Source organism: Oryza glaberrima, chromosome 12 (assembly GCF_000147395.1).
Source record: "Oryza glaberrima chromosome 12, OglaRS2, whole genome shotgun sequence".
Classification (NCBI taxonomy): Eukaryota; Viridiplantae; Streptophyta; class Magnoliopsida; order Poales; family Poaceae; genus Oryza; species Oryza glaberrima.
Window position 1 is genome coordinate 6,802,354 of NC_068337.1, and position 10,575 is coordinate 6,812,928.

The window sequence follows — 10,575 nt, forward strand, 5'->3', positions numbered from 1 at the left end:
CATGCAAGAACACCTATAGATCCTGGTCTGCTTAATAACACAGGCAATAGGCAATAATACTCATAAGAATTTAACAAGCCTCATGCATTGCAACAAAACAGGCTATAAATACAGATATTTAATCTAGTAAATTCACACTTTGGACAACCCTGATAGACCACATAACAAGCAGAAGATCTGACAAAACAGGAACATAGGGGAAAAAAGAATTTACAAAAGAATAGCTCTGGGGTGCACTTCTGTTACCTAAAAAACGGAATGCACCATCACAAAAAAAAAAAAAAAAAAAAATCTAACTTAAGGCCCTGTGTCACTCACCAACTGTGGACGACTTGATTGCGCGTGGAATGGAACTACCATAATACATCAATTCCAACCTCTATTTCAAGTCACCTTTGCCGTACCAGATGCTTGAGTAACTTACATAATTATACAGTTGCACTTGGATTCCAGTTTTGGAGGCTTCATGCTCTCAGATGTCCTTGTAATTCCAGAAGAGGAACGCACGGGTGAGTGGTCTGTAGAGATATCATCTTTCTTTTCAGCATTTTCGGTTATGGTTGTTTCACCTTCCAATCTTTTCCTTTTAACCTTACGGTTAGGCGTTCGTCTGTGAGTCAGCTTAAGTAAACCATCCTCCTTTGGAATAGACTTTCCAACGATGGTAACAGATGGGCGAGTAGGCTCTGCGTGTACTCGTTCCTGCTCATGGTCCAGTGCAATTGTCGCTGCCTTGTATGCAAGGTCATGAACAATAGAACTGCAGAGGAGAATTGTATCGGTAGCTTCTTCCAAAGTGAAGCATCTCTGAATTTCTTTCCTCGATCCTTCAACTGCCTCGGGTGATTCTGCTACAAGTGAAGAGAGATATACGTTAAATACATAATCAATGGTATACCACCCTGAAACTCAAAGTTTATTCTGGAATATTTTAGAGCAACTTCTGCTGACGCTGGCATTCAGGAATTTTGTATTCATATTTATTACTCCATCTGTTCTTTTTTATATGTTGTTTTAGAATGTAAGTACTCAAATCTCAAAATTTTAACTCACTAATATAATGATAAAATATTAAGATTTGATATGTGAATTACACTAGGAGATTTGACATGAAAAATACTTTCATGCAGTATATACTTATATTGTTAATACTTTTATTCAGAAAGGCAATTTTAAAATAAAACAAGTGGATTGGATATTGTGTTGATGTCCTAAACGACGAGTAAAAAGAACAGAGGGACTATATAAATTGTTAATGTTTTTTATCAGAGGAAAGGAAAGGAACACATTCAACGCAAACCATTTCATGTAAGTAGAGACCCTGTCTGAACATTTACATGTATCCATAGACCATGAAACAGCAATCAGCTATGAATTTATCAACGAGGGTATGTTCTAAAAAAATTCAAGATTTTAATCAATGTGTTACATAAACCCTCTGTTGATACAGAATTATTCTGACCAGAAAGTAGAAAGAATAGTGCAATGATTATTAATAAAATTGTTTCTATGCCTTACTTGACAATAACCGTTCTGCATCTTATCAAAAAATTACCACCTACACGTGAAGTGTCAAATAGAAGTTTATATTTGCAGACCCCGCACAGCAATGAAGAATTGAAGATCAACTATGGCCAACATTGTGCAACAGTATCAATTGGCCTATTTTAAAGAAAACTTTTCATTATTTCGTTTTCCCCTTTTTTGCCTTCTTTACTTCTAAAAGTATATCATGTTTTACTCTTTTCTCCTCAGCTATCGAGGATGGTACTGCGGCTCAGTCTGATGTGATAATTGCCAGCCCCCATCTTTTCTAAACCCCTTCATCCCACTTTTCAATACCTTGTATTGACACTACCACGCTTCCTACTACTATATATATCCTATTAGACACTCTACATCTGTTGTCACTTGTCAGACATGGAAATGAGGTGCAACAGCTGTAATCTGGTGATGGTATGCTGAGTTTACAAGCTGCAGTAGCAGGTGCATCTGTACTATCTTCAGGTGGTTTTAATATGTTATTGAAGGCACTAGTCACTACACCAAGCATGGAAACATCTACAAGACCATTCAACACATGCAGCAGACCATATGTGCGTAGAAGATTAGAGCTAGGAATGCCATACCAAACAGTTCCCATGATCCAGCGTGCATAACCCCAAAGGAAAAATAAAGCGAAAATAACATGAAGCATGTTCCTTTAGGTAAGTTGCAAAATGAGATAAATATTATCTTTAACATGGAAAAAGTCACACATAATCTTCTATATACTGCTGTACAGCACCTCTTATCCAAGAAAATACACAATCTACATGCATTACTCCACTGTATATTTTTTTCTTTGGTTTGAAAGAGTAAATAATTTCTGTAGAACTAAAAAAAAGGAGCGGCCCCATCGTTTAGCGAAACTGCATATTTGCAAACGAAAAATAATTTGAGAATAAAACTTTTATATACGTGTTCTTAGTGACCTAAAAGCAAAGGCTGAAAAATAAACTTCGATGAAAAAAACCCTAAAATTAATTCCAAATTTAAAGTTGAAAATTTAAATTTTGGCTGATAAGCATAAGCATAAGTGAAAAGATGAGGCCGGAGATCCTTTAATACAAAAAGCATGATTCCCAGACAAGACTTTAACATAGAGGAGCAATGCATGATTTATGCAAGTACAGAATAAGCATGAGTTAATAAGTTATGAGAAAAGTAGAATATTTGACATGGAAAAGTTCATATTTAGAAATCATGAAACCATACCATCATTAGGAAGTTCCTTTATGTTAGTATCTGTTCCAGAAACCAACACGTCATCCTCAGAGACAGCAAGCGTGCAACAGCCATTGGATTTATTTTCCTCATTTGAAGACTGAACTGCTTCAGACTGCATTTGAAGATCATCAAAGTTGTTCTCATCGCTTGGATGCTCTAGGGTGCTGATTGTATAGCAGTGTGCTTTGGTGGAAGTATCTTCCTCAGTTTTTGGTATATAACTTTCCTCAGCAGCTGAAGATTCTAGGGCATCACTTGGCATTTCAATATCTGATAAACACAAGTTAGTGCTCAAATGATCATTGTCAGCCACCATTTCCATATTATGGTTCTTAATAAGTATATCTTCTGTTTCACTTAACCTATGAAAACCTGAGGTGTTCAAGTCAACAAGGATTTCATCATTGATTATCGGCTGCACAGCAGATGAACACTCCATACCACTTGATAAAGCATCCATACAAGAGCTGTCATGTTCTTCAATAGAAACTGTTGTTCTCGATGCACTCCTTTCCAGCGTGTCAATTGGGAAACAAGTGTCACCAATAACATCACTCTGAGGGCAAAGTGAAGCTGATGAACCACTAATTGACATATCTGACACTGAAGCAACACTTTGATGGCTCATGGTACTGCTCATTCGAGCCTTCTCGAAATCACCCCTCTTGCCACTCCTGAGACGCTCAAAACGTACATCTGATTGCCTTGATGACCCTAGATCAATGGAAGAAGTTGCTGAAGAGCTATCCCGTCCAAAGCTACGCCTCATAGCACTGATACTATCCCTTGTATAATAGGGTTCTGAACAAAGAATATTTGTTGCAGACAGAGTCCTTCCTTCCACAACAGGCCATTTATTGCTACTTGACTTCTGGAGTAAGAGTACCGATATCCCAGTGGCATCAGTGTTTTCTACCTTAGGACTTGCATATGCTGTTGATCCCAGTTGATAATTATCACCAGAGGCAGTTTGAGAGATGGAATCATTATGCTGGCGGTTTAGCTCAGGAAGGCATTGTGGCAAGCTTTCACTGTGGCTGTTAATTTGGTCCCTGAAATGCTCGTGTTCTGCAGATGCTTGTTGGTTATCACTTACCTTAAATGGATGAAATGAAATATCATTGTTATTTCTTAGAGAGTCATCAACATGATATGGCTTTATATTTTTGGTATGATTCATTACCTCATGAGCCAGCAGCATTTCCTCATTTGTGTCCACCATTGACTGAAGTGGGGAACATGCTTTTATACAATCAGCTGGAGGTTCATCATTAAATTGATGACCAAGAGATGCTTCTTCCCTATACTCTACACAATCCGAGGCTATAGAAGTTCCAGATTCAGCATATGATTTACAATTTGCAGTTATTTCGTCCTGTTGGTGTGCTTCTTGTAAAGTTTGTGTCACAGGGCCTGCAGAACATATGCTAAGCAATAAACCACATTCTTCACAATAGTCACCTTGTCTATCCACATCCATAACCTTGAAAACGTTCCCGCACCTGGTGCAAGTAGCCATTTCACCATATCCAACATGAGAACTGTTTGTACCAGAAGTCTGACTAGCTGCCCAACCCTTTTCCATGTCAATGTCCTGTCTATCACTTTCCACAAATTTTGTAGTCTCCTCATGACTGGTTTCTTCATTCAATTCATCCAATTTATCAAACATAAATATATCACCATGAACTTGATGGTTATCATCCCATTCACTAATCTGATCATGCTGCTCTTGGTCGTTATCCACATATGGGCCGAAACTGGCACTATGCTCAGAGCTTGCATTGCTGCTAGTTGTCATATAAGAATTATGAGAAAACATAGGCCGCTGCACAACATTTCCTTTGCCAGCATTAAATGTCGTAGTAGGGACACTTGATAGCAGTGGCCGGAACATATCATTGGGAGCTTTGCGATGATCCTAGAAAGGAAAGATCACATTTCTCATCGTAAGTGCAACTTGACAAAAATCAAGAACAAGTTGAACAATAAGAAAGATTGCAGTATACTAGCTGCATATGCAAGTATTTTTAGCAGATGAAGATATATTTATCGAGTGAAATGGAATGGTTAGAGCAAGTAATTAACAATGCTAAAGGGAATGAATATACATTTCATAATTTTAAAAAATGGTCATGGTCATAATACAAGTAAAAGAACAAGCAACTCTACCAAAAGAATATTCAAATATGTAATTCATGATACCATACATCGAAAACGTTTGGGCACTAGATAAAAGCAATATAACCAAAAAATATGCAGGAATATTAAAAGCAAATTATTAAAAGGATATACAATAGCTAAGAAAGAAAGAGACAAATCAGATTAACTGCACAATTATTAAAAGCAAATTTTCTAAACTGATTTATGGACACAAGAGGCTCAGGTACTATTTCAGTAAGGTGGAGGTAATCTATCATCATAACAGAAAACAAAACAATGCTTACCATCAACCAAACTGCAGAATCAAATGACCGCTTTGGGACAGAACTAGTGGAAAAAGTTGTGGACGGCTTCTTTGATGAAGCAATAGTTCTGGTCTTCATCATAGACAAGCTCTTTTTTACAGCTGGGCTGGTGGAATAGGCAACTGGTAGGGACTGCATGGAATCCAGATCATCTTCACCAGAAGATGTTGCAGAAGCTTTGCTATACGAGCTTAAACGATCTCGTTCAATACTATGAGATGAACTTGCTCTTCTAGATGGAGTAGGCGATAGTGATTGGCGTCTGCCTCTGGAACCCATGTCCCTTCCACTGATAGGAGGAGAAGGGGATCCACCCCTTGAATGGGATACTGGACGATCTGGCAGAGAAGTTCGAAGATTTGCAGGTGCATCATGAGAAAATCCAGGAACATTTGAATGCCATCCTTGAAGTTTTGGTGAAGAAGATATGCGGTTAGTTTTAACTGGAGAAGGACCCCTTGTCCTATTTAACGCTGGGGTTGAACCAGTACTCATCCTCCTTGAGGCAGGACTAGGAGACCTCCGTGGAGGTGTTAATGTTGAGGCAGGACTTGGAGATCTCCGTGGAGGTGTTAATGTTTTTGCAGATGGAGGAGTTGAAGGTCTCCGTGATGGTGTTGGTGGTTGCAATGCAAATGGTGGACTAGAGCGAGAAGCTGCACTAGAGGGTCTTGTCCTTGACATGGAGCGTGGTGATGGACTAAGCCTAATAGGGCTTGCACTGCTTCTACTAGACCTTTGAGTATTGTCCACCTGTGTATAAGTTACACAAAAATAATAATAAAATTGATAGTTAGGATGCCACAAGGAGCAGTTTAGAACCCTAGCAGAGAGTATGCTGTACATAGGCACTCACTGTGGATGACCCCGAAATTCGTATGGGCTTACTCTTAGTTCTGCCCCTAGAATCCTGACCAGCAGACTGTTCTTCTTCATCATCCAATGAACGGAAAAGTGGGGTCTCTGGAGGAGTCAACAACCTGTATTAAAAACACAGATGGTAGTCAAGTCATTAGACACAAACAAGATTTAAATGCTGAATATAAGTATAAGTGTAGGTAGCATGAACAGGTCTAGTAATCTATCAATCAAACACAATTTGAGTAAGTTACACTACAGATGCATTGCAATTAAGGCAACCAAGTTATAGTCAGTGGTCGAGCCATGCTGCTAATTCTTCTGAGGAATGATCCTCCAATAGCAAGAGTGACTAGTATCATAGTTATCCATACAAAACAGTTTATCAATAATAGGTCATTTTTAACATTCTTCAGACATGAGAACTAATCTTATTTGCTAAGTTAGCATTTTATGATGGTATTACATCCCACTGTTTAAGCAAATTAGCATTTGACAGAGTAGAGAATAATAAATGTCACATAATGGGATTCTTGTCACATTGTCATATACTATATCACCAAGTCCAACCAGCATTGCATGACTAGTCACACAACCTACTAAAAGGTTGACTGAGACAGACCTTGCACTGCTCAACTTCAAACTGCAGTCTACCTGGTACAAATTTATGGTTGCAATTGGCCACGGATAAACTAGAAGTCCAGATAACATTGAATACTATTTCCAGATTCAGCCAGTGAAAAATCACAGGATCAGGCAGCTTTCTCCAATAATCTATTTGCCGTTGGACCTTACATAGGCCACATACATTTAGTTCTATTTTTTTTGTATGTTATATTGTTATAAGGATTAATTTTTTAGTGCTGAACTGCTTCTAGAAACTGCATTGGAGACAACCTCCCTCGTGCTCATAGTTCCAGTCATGACAGATTATTTCTGTTCAAAAGAATCAATCTTTGCCAATGTACAAACATGTCTTAATTCCTAGTTGATGGACCTCACCCTTAGCACCTCTAGCAGCAGTTTGACTAGATGCTCCTACCCATGCATGACAACACATCTGTTATGGAAGCAATACCGTGCACGAACATTACCCCGCAAACTGTAGTAATAGGATTAGATTATCTATTTTCTTAAACAATTAAATAGTTTCCTATGACAGGAATTAGTCAATCGGCATCCTATTTCTTTGTTAGGAAAGTTATAAGTTAGTAATTAGGAAGAGAGATGGTTTGAAAAGAAAACAGATATTGCATTTTTAAGGGGCAAGTTTCTACGTACTGTAAAGAAAGCAGATATTATCAATTATAAGCAATGAATCTCTAAAGTTAGTCGAATAAGATTCAGAGCTTCTCTTGGCTCTGACTGGGAGAAGATCTGCTGGTGCTAATTGAGGGAAAGTATGTTATCCCCATGTGTCCATACTCTTAATCAATCCATGAATCAACGTGCCCCATAACATCATTATTTTTTTTGGTTTGTTACTTAGCTGATGAATGAATATGTAATCATAATAGACAATAGGCTCAACTGAAATGCATGTGAATTTGTATGCGACTTTCTATATTTAGCATAAAGCGTAAATTTTCTTTGTAAAAAATTGGCATACCCCTGCCATATCAATAAAACCTTGCCTTATTCCAATTTAACCAACAATATATGCAAGGTATAACAAGTCAACAACTGCAGTCTGCATGCACCAATATGCCCAGGAAAGAAATGCACCTTAATCCATATAATAGCTAAACTATATCTTGTCAGGAAGAAACATCACAGAATAGGATAAAGGATGGCTTGATGAATCATACTCCCCAAGTTGCAGTATTTTAAATCGAACTTTGACCATAAGTTTTTCTTCTATTAAACTGCTACTAGTTAGAAAATACTAATGAACATATGAAGCACACTGAAATACTAAAGGCAGTAAGGTAACACTTCTGTATCACTAAAACTGTACATAATTAGCTTGAACTGGGAGTATAAAGCAAGCAATGTTGATAACCAGCATATGGCTATACTAATCGAGATAGAACAAAATGTAATGTGCTATTTAGTTTACATACCACTCATAATCATTTTTGTCACCATCAACGTCAAGCAAATCATGGCTTTCTCTCCGTGTAGGGATGTTGACACCAAGCTTGACATCAGGGAAATAACTCAATTTTGCTGATACACAGGAAGCATTGTTTTACAAAGGAAATTAATGGCAATTTGCAGTAGAAAACATTTTTAACACTAGGCAGTATTATAACGGAAAATAGTTTATAGAAACTGAAGTATTGTATAAAGGACGAGAACGAGAATGGTTTATAAGAGCATTACAGATTGACTCATCAAAATCCTCAGAGGGTTCCAGTAAGAAATTATCGTTCTCAATTTTCTGCATATCAGCAAACAAAGTGAGATCCTCATCCTTTGGTTTAGCAGGCAGAGCATTCCCAAAACTGTTGACCCTCCTGAGGAAAGTTTCCCTTGAAGGAGATCTCCTTGTTGAGGGTGATGGTGGCATCTTTTACGGCCTTTTGATCTGTCTAAATGCTTCTATGCTCCTTTCTGAGAAATAAGACCAGAATCATAACCTGTCTTGGGTAACCTAACAAGTGGACCAAAAACCATAACCTGCAATCTGTGACATGACAGTTCCATTAAAGGACTGAAAAACAGAGATAAACCAAAACAAAAGGAAGGAATTATAGTAGCTACAACAGTAATACAAAAAGATCGACAACATAAGCTGCGAATAAAAAATAGATAAATAATATTTATTTTTATCATGAATTGCTCAAATGTACAACACATCACACCGTGAAAAGAAAGTATCCACCCAATTACACACAAGAATCTATCGTACTTACTAACATTATGAGCTATCTAAGAAAAAGGAACAGAAAAGCACACATAAAAGTTGAAGCTATTGTAGTTTCTCCCACTCCACTGCCCAAACTGCCCAATCTGTCACAGGCCTAGGTGAAATCAGCCACCCAACTGGGCCAAATGAGCTAGGGTCGCAGATGAGTTCCTCGAAAATAAATTGATTAGATAAAATCACGCCTGAAGGCTTCGGGTCTACTTGGCTATTATACAAACCATGATGCAACTTGTTCTGTATGTAATGACTCATGAAACAAGGAAACCTACCCAAGCAAACAAAGCATCTCAAACAATAACACACGAGGTAATTCTTCAAAAAGAAAAAGAACTTAAAGCAGCATACGGCAACAACAAAAATCGAATTCATGCATACAGCACACAACATTTCCAAATTTACTCTTTGCCCCCACATTTCATGACTTGCAATTAGATTTTAGATTAACTGGACGAAATTCGGCAACTACAAAACACATGATTTAGACGAATTCGAACTACACGTGAAGGGGAAAAAAACACACACAAACACATTGTAAACGCCCGCCTCCATTCCCCGAAACATTTGCACACGCCGTAACGGTAAAAAAAAAAAGGAAAAAAAATCGGCACCACAAGCAGCAAGCACAACTGAATCAACAACACGGAGAGGGAGATCGATGCCGAACAAACAAAACCGCAACCAAAACGGAGTCCACCCGATGCGGACCTAACTTGGGGGATGGGAGGAGTCCAGCTGAACCCACAACTTTTTCTCTACTTTTCTTTTTTTTTTCTTTTTTGTTTTTTTTGCAAACAAACTGCTATTCTTACCGCACCAGCACGCATAAAAAAATCGAAATCAAGAAGAAATCGGATGGATTAATTGCAGAGGAAGAAGAAACCAATCCAATCCAATCCAGCCCAAAAATGGATCTCCAACCTACAGCACGAACAGCTCAGGAAGCAGCGGGCAGTGCAGAGACAATACCTCCAATTAGATTAAAACCATCCGCGTCGCCTCCAGCTTAGCTTCAATCCAGCGAGCTCCCCCGGTGACAACGCCGCACTGGGGAGAGACAAAAGCTAGGGCGGGTCCCAGAACGAGAGAAGCAGAGAAAACCCCACACACACCGCGCCTCCGCGCCGCGTTCGCCGGCGTCCGCGCGCGCGCAAGCAAGCAAAGGAGGGGAGAGGCTACGTCCGCCGCCGCGCCGGATTCCGCCGCAAGCAAGCGAGAGCGAGGCGAGGCGAGGGGAGGAGTGAGACGGAGGCAAGCGAGGAGGAGAGAGAGAGAGGAGGAGGCAGTTGAGCTGAGAGAGGAAGAGGAGATGAAATTTCTGGAGGCAGAGCTAAATTAATCCAATGATTTGGAAGCATTTTTTGGGCTTAAATAATGGTGATTTATTTATTGTTTGCGTTAAGACTACACCATTGTGTGGGCTATTCCGTGTGGCTAGATGAGGGGTTTTCGGTATGATTGTAACAAGTTACCGTACACACCGTTGATTAAATGTGTCACTCGTCAAGTTCACAGTTGTAATTGTATTTAATTTTCTTTTTTTAACATAACACTTGGTGAGAGCTAACTAAGTTAATCTACTCACTCCGCTTATATATCGTCACGTTTTAT

At 38.8% G+C, this 10,575-nt stretch overlaps 1 protein-coding gene across 4 annotated transcripts; it reads right to left on the reverse strand.

The window, feature by feature from the left end:
* Positions 1-166: 166 nt before the first annotated feature.
* Positions 167-10,287, reverse strand: LOC127757478 (flocculation protein FLO11-like). Of its 4 annotated transcripts, XM_052282996.1 has the most exons (8): positions 9,934-10,287; positions 8,421-8,724; positions 8,159-8,264; positions 6,094-6,217; positions 5,217-5,990; positions 3,953-4,690; positions 2,758-3,865; positions 167-851 (listed from the first exon to the last, which is right to left on the reverse strand). In XM_052282996.1, exons 2-8 carry the CDS (start codon positions 8,605-8,607, stop codon positions 421-423), a joined length of 3,468 nt encoding a protein of 1,155 aa, XP_052138956.1. In that variant the 5' UTR covers positions 8,608-8,724; positions 9,934-10,287; the 3' UTR covers positions 167-420. The 4 variants fall into 4 exon arrangements, with proteins under 4 accessions (XP_052138956.1, XP_052138955.1, XP_052138954.1 ...); XM_052282995.1 differs by having other exon boundaries at positions 167-848; positions 2,758-4,690; XM_052282994.1 differs by having other exon boundaries at positions 2,758-4,690.
* Positions 10,288-10,575: the final 288 nt, after the last annotated feature.